Source organism: Hippopotamus amphibius, chromosome 14, assembly GCF_030028045.1.
Source record: "Hippopotamus amphibius kiboko isolate mHipAmp2 chromosome 14, mHipAmp2.hap2, whole genome shotgun sequence".
Lineage (NCBI taxonomy): Eukaryota > Metazoa > Chordata > Mammalia > Artiodactyla > Hippopotamidae > Hippopotamus > Hippopotamus amphibius.
In genome coordinates, this window is record NC_080199.1 from 67,369,897 (window position 1) to 67,388,588 (window position 18,692).

General features: G+C 38.9%; 1 protein-coding gene across 1 annotated transcript in view; it reads left to right on the forward strand.

The window, feature by feature from the left end:
- Nucleotides 1-18,692, forward strand: part of TRPC4 (transient receptor potential cation channel subfamily C member 4) — a 184,184-nt gene that overhangs the window by 154,926 nt on the left and 10,566 nt on the right. The window contains exons 7-8 of the mRNA XM_057707523.1: nucleotides 5,963-6,158; nucleotides 9,586-9,780. Coding sequence (XP_057563506.1) covers nucleotides 5,963-6,158; nucleotides 9,586-9,780 — 391 coding nt within the window. The remainder of the gene's footprint in view (nucleotides 1-5,962; nucleotides 6,159-9,585; nucleotides 9,781-18,692) is intronic.

Consider the following 18,692-nt stretch of genomic DNA (forward strand, 5'->3'; position numbering starts at 1 on the left):
GTAATTTCTCTAGTGGGGGGAAATCAATAACGTCCCATAAACTAAATCACTTTTGGTTAAAATAGTCTTGCTGGCTCAGTTCTGTATCGGTTTTATATTTGATCTCAGTATTTAAAACCCCATTTTAATTCATCATCTGAATATTTGCACGCAAGTTTTCATCGTAGGCTTAGCTGCCTCAAACGCATTCAGAAATCTGTTTGATGCAAACCACGAATCATAAAGGAACCAAAAAGTCATCCCAGCTCCTCCCTGTCACTTCATCCCTTGCTCCAGCCTCTTTATTATCTTGGGCTTAAGCAGTTCTCCAGTCCAGCCTTGCTTACCCAGCTTCATCGTCTTCCTCACGCGCTTTCCTCACCCAGCTGAGGAGGGATTCAGTGAAATCCCTTGCAGCAACATCCTGGTGATGAACGGCCTTGGATTGTGTCTCAGATTTTGTATCAGAACTTGTCTTTCCCCACTCACTGGTGATCCTAGACTTGGCAATGCCCCTGGCAGTGGGGACTAGGGATTCACCATGGTAAATCCCTTCATAGACTCGAAATCTGCCTCTAACAAAGTTCCTGGATAGTGTCTGTCTGCTGACTGCCTCCTGGATTTCTGGTGGAGAGCCGTTTTGCACCACCATCTTTCACAGCTCCCTTGTTACTTTGTACTGTGTGCCTGATGCAACTGCTTGCCAAGACCCCCATTGATATTTGCGGCCACATCCTTCTGATTCCATGCTTTGTCTTCCAGGAAGAACGTCCACACAGCCCCTAGAACTGAGTTCCCTCCTCACATCTTCTTTAATTCAGGGAACAACTCTGGTTCCAATACCCAACCCCTTCTCAGATATCTGATTCATCTGCAGTTACCAAGGTTCTACCTAACCCCATCCTAATTTATGATCCATGAGATTCCCAGGAATCCCCTTGCCCTGTTACTGGTTTTGCAGTAAATGCTTACATATTGTGAACTAATTTTAATATCTGTTTAGGAAGAGTATGGCTAGAGAATCTGATGCAAAGTATTTGATATAAATTTTATTCTAAAAGCAAACACATTGAATTGCTTGGATTATGTATTATTTTAGTGTATCCTTAGCAATGGTTTTCTCTATTACCATGAAAAGCAACAGATCACTGCATATCACTCCAATATTATAGATCCAAATCATTCAACACAAATAAACCAAGGGTTCTACTTGAATTCTTTTCCAGGTAATGGAGTGCAAATCTGCAAGCAACACATTATTTTTGTTCAAAGTTACGAAGAGTAACCGCTAGTAAGACGTGTTGATTCAGTTATTACTATGTCTTCTTCTTTTTATAACTCTGTAACTTTGACAGATTTCAACCTTTTCTTCTTATTACCCACTATCTCAGAGACCTTATTGCATATGAGGATTAAAAAATAATAATTCATGTAAGGTACCTAATACAGTGCCGGTCATATAATGTGGTAAAAAAAAAATGTTATCCACTCCACTTCTTTTTAGTAGTAGCAGTAGTAGTAGTAGTAGTAGTAGTAGTAGTAGTAGTAGTAGTAGAGTATTTCCTCACCTGTATGTCACATGGTTCCTCTCCACCACTCTTTCCACTCAGAGTAAACGTACGCTGGACCTCTGAACTCTGTTTCTCATTAGCTACTACTCCCGTCTCTCTCCGTCCTTTCATCCAAGCAGCCCTGAGAAGAAGCCTAAACAAGATACCTTGTTTTCTTGCTTCTTATACATTCTTCATCCAATTGCAATTTGCCTACTACTCCCATCATTCCACTAAAACTACTCCAGAAAATGTCTGCAGGCTCCACATCACTGCTTTCAATGGACACATCACTTTGTATCCTATTTGCTGTGTCTGTATCATTTGACCCTGTTTAACACCTTCATTTTTAAAATCTTGCCCTCCTTGACTTTCAGTGTTACCATGTTTTTATACTTTATCTCTTCCTTTTCTAACCTTTCTCATGGTTCTCTAATAATTATATTTCAATGATTGCTTTTAAATAGTGATCTGCCTTAGTAACTACCCTCTGTTCCAGTATCTCTGCTAAAACTCATCTGACGGATTTGGCCCTATATGTTTAAGAGATGACTCCTATGTTCAATTTTATATCACAAGCATCGGAACTCTCTCTCCCCAAGATCTGGAAATCCGATTGTCTTTTGAATGCCTCTCCATGCAAAGCTCCTAAACATTTAAACCCAATCAAAGAAAACTCATCAGTCTCTCTCACAGCTTTTTTCTTCCTCCTGCTCAACTCCCTTTCTTAGTCAACGCTACCACAACCCATCCAGATACTTAAATCAGAAACTTGTGTTTTATACTAGATTCCTCCTTTCCCCCACCCCCTCCACATGCAGTCAGTCCACGAACATCTGCCCTGCTCTCTATTATCTCGGGGCCATCTTCCCTTGCTCGCTGCCCCTGCTTAAATCCAGGTTCCCTTGCCCTGCTCCCTGCCTTCCTTGATATGTCTTCCATCCTGTTGCCTGAATGATCTTTCTAAGCCAAAATCTTGACACTCCTCTATTTAATATATCTAAACAGTTTCTCATTCCTTATTGGATACAGTCAGATCTCTTAGCTTGACATAGCAGGTCCTTCAGTGATCTGCCCCTTGCTTCCTTTTTTTAGCCTCATCTGTCTCCATCCCCCAATAACACTTTACTCCTCAACATTTTCTAATGGGCTATCATTCCCTAAATATGTCCTCTTCTTCTCTCATCCCAGCTGCCCTTGTTCTGCCCTGTCACTTGGCAAAGTTTTATTTTGTGTTCCAAAATGTATATCGGATGTACCTTTTGCAAGATGCCTTCCTGATCCCTTCCCGACTGTGAGCTCCCAGTGGGAATAGACTGTGATCTGTCTTCTACGTCCCTCTGTGCATTTTCCTACCACCATGTGGACACGTCTTCCTACTCCTTTAATGCTTCCAGATTGTTTTCTCTTTGACATGGGAAGAACTACATGGTACTAAAAGAAACCAAATATTTAGTCACTGAAATTACTTTACATACAATTTTAAACCAATCATCTCTTGGTAAGGGGGTCTTTTATGAATACAGGGGCATGGACTTTGTGACAGATATTTTCTCATGAAGAAAAAGCCTTTTATGTTGATTGGAGTTGTATTCCTGATAACTGGAACTGGCCAATTGAGGTCATACTTTGTTTTCATATTACTTAATTGCTTATAAACTAAGAATAAAACAGTCAGATGTTTTTTACTAACTTAAATGTTTCCTCAATGGTTTCATCTCAAAGGATAGAGGGAAACTCAACTGTGGAATACATGACTTTTTTACTTGTTCTCTTTCTCTAGTTGTAAGTATTTAACTGGGGAACAAGCTCATTTTTAAAAGTAGAAATTGAAAAAGAGCCTCAAAGAACAAGAGATAAAATATTATCTTTAGGATGGCAATGCTCTAGAAGTTGCCAGGTCTTAGTCTTTAATCAAGATTTCATGCAGAGTGTGATTTAATTCGGGGTGCCATTATCCTGGAAAGCTTTCTGTCCTTACCTTTCCATAGAAATAGGAAAATAGTTGTCACATAAAGGCACTCTGAAATGTGATGCAGCTAACGGCCCTTCAATCTATGGACAATGTTGCTATCAATAGCTATGAAAACAGTTTTAGAAACAATGGCTTTGAAATACTAACTTTGATTAATATTTAATCCATATAATAAAAGAATAATTTACTGAGAAACTCCAGTGTCTTGATACCAAGGTCTTGATTCATTTAAAAGTAAATATATTTTGATTAAGTGGAACTATTCTGCAAATCTTACTTCTGATTCATTCGACTGAAAAAAATGAAAAGAAAAGAAAAATAAGAATGATATCAGAGTTGATCATAAAATGTCATCTTGTTTTGAATTTTCTTATTTTCAAATTTTAATCAAATATGTAAATAAACTTTTGCCAAAAGCTCTGGTAATATCCTAATGATGGATAGTTTTTATTTAGGCAGAAGAAAATCAGAATTATTCAACCACAACAATTCATTTACTCTACATCACTTTTTTATTTGGACATTTAGAAAAGTAACTGTTATTGGATTTATGTGGCAATATTTTATATAATTTATTATATCACTCATGTAACTTCTACTCTCTCTCTGAACCGCTGTTGAGGTCAGAAGAAACCAGTTGAATTATATTTGTATATTCACAGTGAGAATATACACTATTTAGAAAGAAAGAACAAAATCATTCGCATTGAATCCAATGACACTGTCATTAATCTTAGAAATTGTCCTTAAAGCTACTAAAAATAAAGAACTCATGGCCTTGGGTCAAATTTACTTTTTTTCTGAGAAAGTTTTCAAAGAATAACTTCTAGTGGCCTTTGTCTGAGGCCAATAAATTATATTAAACTTTCCCTGATATTGTTAGAATCTAACATCTGGTTGTCTTTTAAGAATACATGGTCAACTCGCTCAACTCTTCACTACATATGTTCCTGCCAGTGAGTCAAGGTCTGATTGAGACTGATTACATTAAAACCTTTATGATAATTTGCTCCACTGAGAGTTGAACAACCCTAGAAAAATAATTCAAGAAAGCATACATAAAGAAACCATACATTTCATATCCTATAATTAAAATTTTATTATACAATTAAAAATATGAAATGGTTTACTTTAAAAAAAAACAATAAATTTGAGAAAAGAAATTCTGAGCACCAATTAAAGCATCCTTAGTTAGATTCTCCTGGTTATACAGATCAGAAACTCATGGGTTGTTTCAAGCAACAGGAGTTTGGTACGAGAATCCTGCACGGGATTACAGCCCTTTGATTCTCTGAGCAAGGGTTGATCTTAGCAAGGACAGAGCCTAGAGCAAACCCTGGCTTCAAGAAGAGCAGGAGTTGATGTAGAGCTGGGCCATGGCGTTTTTTACTCTGAGGACAGATATTAACATGACCTAGCTACTCCACGTGTAAAACCTTTTCAGCGTTTACTTATTATCTGGCTTATTTTTTCTCAATTCTCTGTTTCTTAGTTTGTGCTGTCTCAAACTTTTGGCTTCTCAGAATTCCAGTGATTCTGATACTACATCATAACATTTCAGCCCTTTTTAACAAGTACCTCATTCTCTTGATATTTCTAAGATAAACTTTCACAGAGAGGAAATCTGATAGTTTAAACGCATCTTTTCACATCAACCCATACAACTGTCCACTGGCTTCATATGAATTTTCTCTCCTTGGGGCACTTGACCACCAAAATCCCACCTCCTTAAGTCATCATGCCACATATAAGACACTTTTGGCTTTTGTTTTTACAATACGATATAACTACAGTCTTGTTTTAACCGTTTCTCAAAGAATATAAGAGCTCCATTGTCTTTTTATTACATTAAGGTTTTATAATGGTCCTACTGAAACAATTCTTCATTTGGGTCCAGACACATTTCATCTTATTCCATTTTGGGACTAAGTTAAGAAATGAAGAAAATGTTCCCTGAAATATAAAAAGTAGCAAATTTTATTATCTGAGCATTCTGAGACATTTTGTCATCATACAGGATTCACTCTGTGCAATTTTAATTGTCAGTGTGGAAATCCATAATGATAACATTATTTTTAATCCTTCTATAATCAAAAAGGAAAATCAGGTAAAAGAACTTACATTTTTTTCAAAGACTAAGCCTGAAGATCTATTATTTATTAACTGTCACTTGGTGCCCCGGGACAGAAGTTTGCCAACTTGTTATGAAAAGGACAGGGAGTAAGTATTTTAGGCTTTGTGAGCCATGTGTTCTCTGTTGCAACTACTCACCTCTGCCATTTCTCAGGAAAATTAAGTGCACCTTTGTGCTAGTGTAAGGAAACGGTTTCCTTTCATTCTTTTGATTGAGTTTATTTTAAAATCAAATATAACCTAACAGTAATCAATCTATCATTCTATCTTATTGTAGAAGGGTTCTATTCCTATAGCTGTTCGTGTCATTTTATCTTTCTTCCAGGTTGTTTGAGACACTCCAGTCCCTGTTTTGGTCAATATTTGGGCTCATCAACTTATACGTGACCAACGTCAAAGCGCAGCATGAGTTCACCGAGTTCGTCGGTGCCACCATGTTTGGGACCTACAACGTCATCTCTCTGGTTGTCCTCCTCAACATGTTGATAGCCATGATGAATAACTCTTACCAACTCATCGCTGTAAGTTGACTCACCTCCCCTTAGCCTGTGCTGCTCCGACCCATCCTCCATCCTATTATCCTAGGAGAGGCACTCTGTCATTGCTGCTGAGGAGATGAATCAGAATTAGAATACAAATGATTAATTTGATATTCCTAAGCACTACATACTATTTTCGTTTTTTCATATTACAGGTGATTATAGTAAATCTATCCCACCAGGCGTCATTGGCTATGGAAACAGTAGGTGAGGCATGGCTTTTGAACAGGCAACTCATCTCTACGCAGTGCCCTTTGTTTGCATTGTCTCTGACCGTCTCATCCACAACCTTGATATTAGCAAATTCTTGCTAGCTTGGCAAGATACAAGAGCTAGCCCAGGGGGGAGCCTGCGTGAAAAAGCACAGGATATTCAGTTCCTTAAAGCCCAGAAAAAAGTCGTAGAGGAGTAACCCTGCATGCTGTAGCAGAATATACAATACCATATGTGTTTATTTGAAGCGCTAGAATCCAAACAGCTTAGCTGATTTATTCATTCATTCAATAAGTTCTTATGAAGTGCTTATTCTGTTGCCAGGTACTGTCCTGGGAACTAGAAATACGACAATGAACAAGAATGGCAAAGTCTGTCATCCCCTTGAACTTGCATACTAGTGATCTATGTCTATGGCCATTAGCAATAGTGACAAAGCAAACACATACAGGAATGAAATATATTCCTTAAGTCTTTCATAGGTATACTTTAGACGAGTAGCCTCTTACAAGAATAATTATAGGCTGCCCATTTATGCCATAAATAACTGCAATTATATTACATCTTTGAGTCTATTGCTAATCCTCTAGGGTGTTATGATTGTTATTCTGAGAAGCAGCGCTCCTAGTTTTAATTAAACTGTCTTTATTGAAGCAAGACACCTGTCACAGATGAAAAACTGCATAAAACATGAGAATAAATGATTTTTATTTACTGAGTCCAAGACTAAAGTATTCCCACTGAATATACTTAGGTCCTGGGAGTTGTGGGTGAATATCTGAATTTGTGGAACTTCATTTAAGCATCTCACAAATCTTAAATTTTTTTAGGTAGCCCATAAATATATATGTAGATTTGTTTCAGAAGTTCTGTATTCCTCTAGTCAACACATTTGCCAAATGCAGATTCTATTTTCCAGAAGACCCTTCCAAAAATATTAGCACACCTCTAATTATCAAGCTATATAGAGAAAAACTGTATATACAGTTTGGATCCTATAAAACATTAAATGTATCAGTTTCATCAGGAAGAGAACATTATTCAGGAACAGTGTATTATTTTTGTTTTGCTTCTGTGTGGGGTGTGTCTTTCTAGGTGACTTGTAGAGATGAGAATGACCTTCAAATCTCTGTTCTTGTTTAGCCCAAACTCTAAAGCTGCTTGAGAGGAGAGCAGGCACTGGGCACCTGAGACAGGTGTACCCCCAACATCCTGTGTGTGATGCCTCCTGGGAGCATTGAACATGCCAAGTATTTGATTTTCACCAGTCCCATGATAGCAGAATTTACCCTGAGGTCTTTCTCTTTTTGTCCTGCTACCCTTAACTCAGAGCTCTAGGATAAAGCATGAAAGGAGAGGGAAATGTAACAGTTGAAAGGCCAAAGCAGTCACACAGACCATGTCTAAAGCCTGCTTCTCACTCACTCCCTTATTCATAGATCAAATATGTATTGTGTGCTGAGGATATGCCAGACATGTGCTTGATTTTAGAGACGCACAGAATAATGAAATCCCTGCCCTCTAGAAAAAAGTAAGGTAGGAGGGACAAAAAAATTCAATAAATAATTTCAATAATGAGAAAAGGAACTGGAGAATGTGATAAAAGTACAGAAAAGAGGACTGGGAAGAGGAGACAGCTGAGACTGATGAGAGTCAGGGCTGGCTCCTAGGAGAGGACATACCTAAGCTAAGTTTTAAACAGTAACTAAGTGTTAGAAGATGGGTAGCAGAGATGATTTTAGTAATCACCAGCCTGGAACTCTTCACCTTCAGGTTTTCTAACCACTGTAGATGTTGTTACAGACCCTTTCAGAATCCCAAGCCACGAACAAAGGAAGAGTCCGCTTTGTGACAGCAGTAAGAGAACATAATGAGGTCAGGATAATCCTTAACTTGTGACTCCCTGAGAAAGAGAAGGAGCAGAAGCTACTCACAGGCCAACACTTCACCTATGTGACTGTCTTTTTATTACCTTAAGCCAATTTTACTCAGTCACATTCTCCACAATGGCAGCAAATAATATCTACTTTCCTTCATTAATGCAGAATCTATAAGCTTGTTTAGGAGGAAAGATAGGGAAGGAGGTAGAAATGGGAGAGGAGAGAGAAGGGAAGGGGAGCTGTAGCTTCTGTGCTTCCATCTATTGATCCGTCCATCCAATCAAACGTTTGCTGAGCAACAAGGAAGACCATGTGTTTTCTAGATACGGTGACACCTGTTGAAAGCATGATCTGTCCAGTGTCTAGACTAAAATCCACATTATTCAGCGTAGAAATGTATAAACAACATACGCATTCATCAGCACACAGCAATTTAGGAAGATTAGAATGAAGAATACTCTGATTTCTCCTACTCTAAAACGTGAGGGCTTTTTTATAATATTAATGGGTTAAAATGAACTATTTTGAATTTGTATGTATGCCTAGTTTCCACCACCTCCTACTTCCCAGATTTTCTGCTTGAATAAGATTTGTGGCTAATTTAAGAGGAGACTGGCTGCCCCATATCTAATTGCCACAAATGTTCTTAAGTTTCTCCAGGAGATTAACAAAGCAGATTCATTAATAAATAATAAGGCTTGAGGGCAATTCCTAGCCGTACTCTTACCTGGTACTTTTTGGCCAAGGTTATGTCAAGGTTCAATGCTGTGTCAGAGGTCCTATGGTACATTTGTTAGAGGAACTTCTCTCTGAGTTTATATGCCTGTTGCCTAAAGGTGGACAAGGTTTATTCAAATGAAAACATATCAAGTAAGACTTTTCCTGGAAACACCAGAAGTATGAGCCTTGGGCATCTACCTAGGCAGGATTTCAAAGTCTTGGGCAAGACCTGAAGCCCTCCTTGTGGCCAGAATCTAATGAAACTGATCTAACGTAAGCCTCCAGTGCAGGAAATGAAGATTCATCTTCAAGTCATAACTAATCACTGCAGTCTCTTTAACATGGAATTATTGTAAATGTCTGTTTCCTGGAAGAGGGAAGGATGAAAAGTGACAAGAGAGCTGTGACTCCCTTCCCGGCTAAGCCGAGGTCTGAAATGTTTAGGTGATTATCTCTGGGAGTCAGCATTGTTTTTATAGGCAATTTAATTAATGTTCCAAGAGCCACTCAAAAGTCAGGCTGCAGGCTCTCTGTGAGGTTTACCTCACCTTATTAATTAAGAAAGCTGTCGGCATTTGTCATTGTCTCCTGTTCAGGACCATGCAGATATAGAATGGAAATTTGCTCGAACAAAGCTTTGGATGAGTTATTTTGAAGAAGGGGGTACCCTGCCTACTCCCTTCAACGTCATCCCAAGCCCCAAATCTCTCTGGTACCTGATCAAATGGATATGGACACATCTGTGCAAGAAAAAGATGAGAAGAAAGCCAGAAAGTTTTGGAACAATAGGGGTAAGAACACAGCGTGTTGGCATTACTATTTTGTTCTGTTTTGTTTTTCCTAATTGTGTGCTTGAGTCCATTTATATTCCTTATTGAATATGTTTGCATTTTAGCCTCTTTGTTCTCACTGGCTGCATTCATTGATTGCACAGCTGCGGTGTCTAAGAAACTGACTGATTAACTATGGTTAACTATGGCTCCACAAACCCATTTCCTCCACCGAGGGCAGTCACTGTTATTTTAATAGGAACCAGACTGTACCTAGGCTTCCCCTAGATCCACCAGCCAATGCTTGGGGAACTAGCACCTTCTCTCTTAGAACCTTAATTTCTAGCTCTATTCAGAATTATAACCTCAGGTTACTTGTGGCATGACTGACTCATTGTCTGTCTCTCTCTCTCTCTGGATTGTAAGGGAAAGGGTCTGTTTCGGTCACCTCCTATTCTTAGTGCCTAACCCAGGTCCCTGCACAGAGTATAGAATGCTTGATAAAAAGTTCTCAATTCAGTGACTTCCCCGGTGGTCCAGTGGTAAAGAGTCCTTCCCGCGATGCAGGGGATGCAGGTTCGATCTCTGATCATGGAACTAAGATCCCACATGCCGCGGAGCATCTACAGAGCCCACGTGCCGTGGAGCTCGGGTGCCGCAACTAGAGAGAAGCCCACGCACCACAATGCAAGGTCCCACGTGCCGCGTCTAAGACCCGATGCAGCCAAAAATTTAAGGAAAAAGCAAAGTTCTCATTCAATGACTGAACAAATATTATAACTTCCAAAATACTGTGCCATATTCAAGCACCGTGATTTCAGGATATGTTCAGTTGCTCAACATTTTGCTTCTACTTTCAACTATATTAAATGCCGAGAAGTTGTGCTTGTGAAAAATATTAGGACTGTTCAGAGCTATGCCCCGTAACACTGGAAGATTTTATTATACTTCCCTTGGAAATTTCTTTCATTTTGGAAAGCAAGCGTTCAAGCAGCTCCAACAGAAGCCTGGATTTAAGGCTTCTTTCCAGCCAGACCACTGACCAGGGATAAGTCATTCTTAATTTCTTCCTTACTCAGTTTCCTAATTGTCAAGTTCTCATAGTGATGTTTTAGGAATTAATACCCTAACAATCATTAGTCACTTGGACCTTCTCAGAGAAACTGCTTTGGAAGTATTCTGATATGCCTTTATGTTAGAGTCACCTAGCAATATTATTCATTTAATTAAATTTTTAATTCATTTTAAAATTTTATTTAACTTAGTTTATGACTGCTTGTTATACCCGTAGTGATCCTTCTCACTTGTTAACTTCATCACCCACCAGGCATTGTTATCCGTATCAGATGAGGCTTTCTCTCCTGAAACTGGCATTGATTGTCCTGTCATCTCTGTAACAAATCTAATTGTAAAGAGAAATTGATTGGCAAGGGAGTACAGCAAACAGAGGGTGATTAGGAGAGGCAGTTAATATTCTTTCCTAGAAACCATCACTCCATGAACTTGGAATTTGGGCGTCTATCTGATCTTGAAAATGGAAATCAGATTATGATGAAGCCTTATGTTGCAATCCTCATACTAATTTATAGATGTTATCACTGACCTTAGAAAGAGTGAAATTATTTTACTCCGTGTTTTATTTTTCTTTTAAAAATTAAGTTCAACTTATTAAAAAAATATGGTCTTAAAATAAATATAATGATTTGAGTTTAATAAGCAATTACTGTACAGTTTTCCACATGCCAGGAACTGGTTTCCATCCTTGAGGGCATCGTTTTTAACATGGGGCACACAGATATGAGACTTCTTACTATACTACATGTTACATGACATATTTAACATTACCAGAGAGTTATATGCAAGAGGCCATGAGAACAGCGTGAGAAGTAATTCTTGTTTTCCTTGAGATAATCAGGAAAAGCTTTCAGAGACGCCAGACTCTGGCTTACTCCCTTCCATTATCAAAATATACTTGTCCTTTTTCTCATCTTATTCTTAAATTCATGAGAAATTTATTTAATCAATCCCTGAAGAGACAGTAATTATTAGTATTCTTATTATGCTTTCTCTCATAGGAGTATTTCAATTGAAAAAGAGTTTCTGGGCCCCAAAATAAAAGCCGCACACAAAAGGAATTTGTCTTTAATAGTTTAATTTTAGGCAATAGCAGAAGGAATCTTGGGTTTTAAGATGCCATGGAACTTGTAACAAAATATAGGGCCCTGCTCTAATATTTTAAGAGATCCATCTGTGCTACCACCAAAATAATGGAGGACCACTCTAAGAATTTGACTTCCAACTCTCTCTCTCGTCCCCCAGAATCCTCCCACTGTTGACATATTTTTAGGAATATATTACCATCATTTCTTAGATGCAGAGAGGAGCTTAACATTGACTTGGGCTTTCCTATGAAAACAGTGATTCAAAGGGTAAATGGTATAAGCTGAAGAGTTTTCTTTTCTAGACATTCCTGGTCAGAAAAGCACATTTCTTTTTAATGTCTCTGTCTCTAAATTTGAATATTTTGATCCAAGCTGGTGCACAGAATGATAATTCACAATTAATTGTGACCTCAAATCACTCCTTTCCCCCAGCCATGTAAATTTTGCTAACTTTTGGTAATGGATATTTTTGTGCTTTGGGAATTTACCACCTCTCTCTTCTCCATTCTCATCCTACTCTCAGTCCTGCCTCTTCCCTGCCAAGCTGAGGCTTTAGACAAGCACCAACCTAATCAGACTCAATGCTATACATTTACTCTTTACCTAGACTGCATTTGCAGAATGAGAAGGACATATTTTGGTTTCCATACTCTTAGTTGAGTTTTTGATTTAGGTTTTAGATGGAACTAAATAATATGTATCGTTTGTTAGGAAAAACATAAGATAAATTAAAAGTAAATTAAGAAGGTTGTAATATTAATGGAGGAGTAAATGAGAAAATAATTCCAAAAGTGAGTGTTGTGAATTCATTTCAATTTGGTTAATCCACCTGATAGTTCATCCACCTGATAATACAGATGAAGATAAGGAGATAGACATACATCCATTAACTGAAAGGTGACTTTGAAGTACCATTGACAGTCACTTTGCATAACGAAGGCACGGCGTAGAAGATCGCATGACACTTCAAAGGGACCTTAGAAACCATGTAACTCAACTATTTCCTTTAAAAAAGAACTCGTTTACCTTGTGCAGTGTTTTAGGTGACAGAGCTGAGGAAAAACTCAGGTCTTTTGTTCCCGCATCCCATGTGTTTTTCACTGCCCTCTCTGGTTTCCCTGAAAATGCCGATGACCTTGCAACAATACCCTCCACGCTGTGTGTCCATCTTGTGATGTTTCTCAACAGCTTTTGCACAGCCCACCACTGTTTCCCGCTTCCTCTTAGATTCCTGTATCCCAAAGCCCTTGTTTAACAGGCTGGCCTGCCTTCTTCTCTCATCCCAACCTGCTTCACATTTTTGAAGCAGAAAATTAAAGGTGACCTGGAAGTAGAATTTATACACTCTCAGAGGCATTTTCTCTAAACCTTCCCACTTGCGACTCACATACTCTTGTCAACGGCAGCTCTCTGAATGTCACCCTGTTGTTCCCTCCCTTCAACCCTGAAGCCAGTGCTCTCGGGCTTACGGATTGGCCACGGTCTGGGGGTCCAACGTTGGTGATCTTATCTTGAGATTGATGGGTGATATTGATACAGCCAGTCCTGAAAACTCATTAACTTTTTTTTAACTTTGGACTTTCTTCTGTGGGAGACTGGGAGTTCCAGGTAAATTAACCTTGCATTTGGAATGCTTTGTGGGGGAAAGCAGAAATGCTTTACCGAGAAACACTTTGACTGTGGGAAGCAAGCCCATGATGGAGAGATGTCCTGTTTCTGGGAAATCATGAAAATCCCACCAAAGAGGCGGCCTATTGAAAGTACAGTCATAAAATAAGCAACATTTCATAGCTTCTGGCTTTATAGTATAGGTTTTTTACTAGTTTTTTACTAGTCGAATTTTAACACATTTTAGCAGCAAATACACTTCTCAGTATTAAAACACTGGTTCTTAAACTTCAATGTGTCCTAGAATCATCAGGAATTTCCATTTTAACAAGCACTTTCAGCTTGTAACTTTAATTAGAAAATTCCTGTTAAAGAAAGCATTGGTATCTGGCTCAGCTTTTTAAACTGAAAGCCAGTGTTTGTATTTGTTGTCCAAGAGGTGTAGATCATTTCATTGAAGTAAAAAAAGATGTTAATCCAATAAGACTTCGCCAGTATTTAATTAATATGAAACATCTTAAATGCCATAGACCAGGTTTGCAAATAGAATGCTTAAGTTCGTGGGCATATACTGAACCAAAATCTACTAGGTCTTTTAACAAAATCATAAAAAAATTGTTTTAACTTCTTTAGTTTTATATTTGCTACTTTCTTATTTTTCTCTGGAGCACGTGGTGAGGGAAACAGGAAACACCATCTCTATTAGGGTCACTTAGCATCACTCAGCTCTGGGACCACAGATGGGATACTCACGCCTGACCGGTTGCCACAGAAATATGTTCAGTTCAGTCACTGCAAGGGAATTAGGAGCAGTGAATGGATTAACACATGTATCATTACTAAAGGAAAAATGCTAAAAGTACGTGCCTTTCAGACTTCTTTTTTTATAACTATCAAAATGTATTGTCCCTTAATTTTCGTGACGTTCAGCAGACCTACCAACAAATCTGACAGTTATGACTATGCTGGCAGTATGACATGGTGTGTAGAATGGGCACCTCTCCATCCCTAATTTCTGGCTTTAAGATTTGCTGTCGGGACCTTTCAATTAAATTTTCTTTCCCAAGTGGGAATCTAGAGGAACGAATTTCTTCTTGGTATTTCAAGAGTGAGATCTTGAATACTTGCTTTCACCAGGCAACCTTCGGCATTTTATATCATTTATTTTTATATGCTTAGAAAGTATGTTTATAGAGAACAGTATGCAGACCCATCTGTAAATGAGCCAAACTGCAGTCTTTACAGAGGGATCACATCCTGAAATGGCCCCTTGCTTTTTCACTTTTTTTTTTTTTTAAAGAAGAGCTCAGCGGGCTGCCAGCCACCTCCCCCACCCCACGCACCACCCCCCTTCAGGGATTCACTGACTAAGCAGAAAATAAAAGGCATAATTCATGGGCTTAAAATCACTGATAGACTGAAACCAGAGTGGAAATGAGAGAAAACGCCACTGACAATTGACTGCAGGGAACCAGCTCTGCAGAGTGAGGCTGACATTCCACACAGTGGACCCAGAGAAAAGGAGAGATAAAGAGTGAGAAAATGTCACGGCGGATCCCCCAGAGCCTTTTCTTTCATAGCTGCAAAACCCTTCCTGCTCTAAAGCAACCTGACACCTCTATTGAAATGTGGAGTTACTGCTCGGCAGCAAAGCTTCTCACTAGTTGGTCTTTTCCTTTATCATCAGTTCTGTGATCCACATACTGCCATTGTCTTGTCCTAACTAATCAGGAGGAACCTGCAAAGGGAGAGGTCTGCTAATATGGCGGGCAGGTGTGCCCTGGGCACCTGGGTTGAAAGCCAGCCTGCCAAGGAACATTCTACACACCATGCCAGACTTCCAATATAATTCACTAAGAAAATTGCCATCTTAAAGTGCACACCCCCCCGCCAAAATATTTTTCCTCGACGTCAAGATAGGCAAGGAAGGTCCCTGATTGGTCATGTGGCCCATTTTTCTTACCTTAAACATAACAGAAAAATCAACCCAAGTTATTTTAGAAAAGCCTGCCAAATGCAACTCCACAAATTTCTCATTAACATTGAACTCATTCACAGAAAATTTCTTTATTCCTAACCTAGGTCTACCATGCTATAATTCCACCTAGTTCATTATTTTTAGTAAAAATAAAGAACCCCTAGTCATTGTAGATCACTTATCAAAGTTAAACATGTTAATGGCTTGAGAAAATTAAATACCTCTTACCCACTTAGGTATTTTAATGAAATGTTCTTCATTGTGTTACTTTTATAAAGACAGATTGGTCCATTCTGTTCTTGGTCACTTCCAATGATAATTATAAGATGTAATGCTTTCCCTTATGAGAGTAAATCGTTTTGAAGTTCAGCTGATCTTTACCCAACAAAGAGGTTGCAAACACGCGAGGTATTGGTGGCAGCTCTATTATAAATATTTAATGAAGTCACCAGTTGCCAAAAATTATCATTATGTTTATGGCAAAGAGTGTATATATTATGGATTGAATTGTGTCTCTCCCCAAAAGATAATTTGAATTCCTAATCCCCAGCCCCTCAGAATATGACCTTATTTGGAAATAGTCTTTGCAGATGTGATTTGTTAAGATGAGCTCATATTGGAGGAGAGACCTCATACGAACATGAGCATGTGAAGACCCAGAGACACAGGAAACACATCATGTAAAGATGGAGATGTTGAGATTGTGTAGGCGCAAGCCAAGGGACACAGGAGATTGACAGATACCACCGGAAGCTAGGACGAGGAAAGGAAGGATTCTCCCCTGAGCCTCAGAGGGAACATGTAACTGCCAACATCTTGATTTGAGACTTCTTGCCTCCAGAAATGTGAGATAATAAATTTCTGATATTTTAAGCCACCTACTTTGTGGTACTTTGTCTGGTAGCCCTGGGAAACTAATACAACATATGCCATGCGTTTTGAGGTTAATTTTTATTCAAATAAATGTGGATCCAGTCTGGAAAAGATGCTGAACCACAAACTAAGATGTGTTGGGAGGAAGAGGCAACATCACAGGATGCACTGCAGATGTTCTACATCTCTTAGTGATTACTTGATTGAAAAAGCAAGAAGTGAAGCATAAATTCCAGCCCGGGATTCTAGAACTGGCACGACCGTGAGACCATTGTGGTATTTTGGCTATTCACTCAACTGTGTGGCCCTTGGTTTCCTTGCTTATAAATGAGGGAATGAGACTGGACCAGCTCTTTGGTTCTAATAAGTAACATGTCTGTTCTTAAAGCCTCCATGTCAGTAGTCATGTATTAAAAGTTAAAACCCAGTCTTGTGTTCCTTGACCTTTGGTAGATTCTGGGAATTTAGATAACTAAATTAATTTCAGTGTTAGCCTAAGAAAGCTAATTTAAAAAGAAAGGAATATTTCATGCATTCTTAATAGATATATTCACAGTTTATCAACAATTTTATTGTCTGTGATGGTTTCCCTTTAGTCACGCCAAGAAATGTGGATTTGTGATCGTATCTACTCTTGTATCTATGCATCTAATCCTCAAATCTTTTTCTTTAGTCCTAACCTTCCTCAAATATGTGACATGGACAGAAGCATTTCTACCTTAATATCTTCCATCAGCCTTGCCCAAATTGAATTCTTTATTATTTTTCTAATAGCACAACATCCCAGGGTAGAAATCTTAGTCATCATGTTCCCACCCTAGGTGCCAGGCCTCCAGCTTCTGTTCCCTCTCAATATTCGCTGGCTCCCTGTGACTCTTACTGGCCCCTCCTTTTCGCTCAAAACCCATAGAATGTAAAACACAAAGAGTGAACATGACATAAACCATGGACTTTGGGTGATAATGATGTCAGTGTGGGTTCATCAGTTGTGACAGAGGCATCACTCTGGTTGGGGATGTTGACAATGGGGAGGCTATAAGTGTGGGTGGCGACAGGGGTTTAAGGGACATCTCTGTACCTTCCCCTTCAATTTTGCTGTGAATCTTGAATTGCTCTAAAAAATAATAAAGTTGGACTTCCCAGGTAGCGCAGTGGTTGAGAACCCGCCTGCCAAAGCAGGGGACACAGGTTCGATCCCTGCCCCAGGAAGATCCCACATGCCGCGGAGCAACTAAGCCCGTGCGCCACAACGACCGAGCCTGCGCTCTAGAGCCCGTGAGCCACAACTGTTGAGCCCATGTGCCACAACTACTGAAGCCCACGCACCTAGAGCCCGTGCTCCGCAATGAGGAGCCCACGCACCACAATGAAGAGTAGTCCCCGCTTGCCGCAACTAGAGAAAGCCCATGTGCAGCAACGAAGGCCCAACACAGCCAATAAATAAATAAATAAATAAATAAATTTATTAAAAATAATAATAATAAAGTCTTCATAAAACAAAACCGAGTGCCTACATAATTTGTTACATCTATCCACATGTACCAGACCCACCCCTTCACCCTATCACTTAAGCATGAATTTCTTACTTCCAAATCTCTATTGCCTAGGCTAAGCATCTAACTCTTTAGTTTTAAAGAAAATGTTCTACTCAAGCATGAAATGCCATGCAAATCACACGAAGAAAGATAATTACATCTAAGTACATTCTTTTACTTTTCCAGAGGCAATCCTGATAGGTGTTAAACTAGCCACGGGTTTTGTGATTCAAGGATATTTTTTAGAACATATTTTTAAGTATGTTAAATCATAATATTAATCACAAAGGAAAAATAAAGGAGAAAGGATAGGAACTAACTTTCATTAGTAATTGAAGCCTTAAATCTCTTATCTCATTTAATCTTCAAAATCACCCAGTGAGTCTATCTTTACCTTGCAAAATAACAAATGTGGAAGGGAGAGGGTCTCAGAGATAAATTCCTTGTTCAGGCTTTGTCACCTTCAATCCCAGGTATGACTCCTTATTCCCTGTTCTTAACATACCACACTACCTGCCCAAAGGTAAGGAAATAGACACAGGTAGGCCTGATAGTAATGGTCAGTAAGAATTGAGGAATTCGCTGCATTCGGGTTAACTTTTTATTTTTTTATTTTTTACAATAAACTACATATATTTAGAGCATACAATTTGGTATCCCAGTCTCTCAATTCGTCCCCCCCATAACCCTCCCCGCTTTCCCCACTTGTTGTCCACGTGTTTGTTCTCTACATCTGTGTCTCTATTTCTGCCTTGCAAACCGGTTGATGTGTACCAT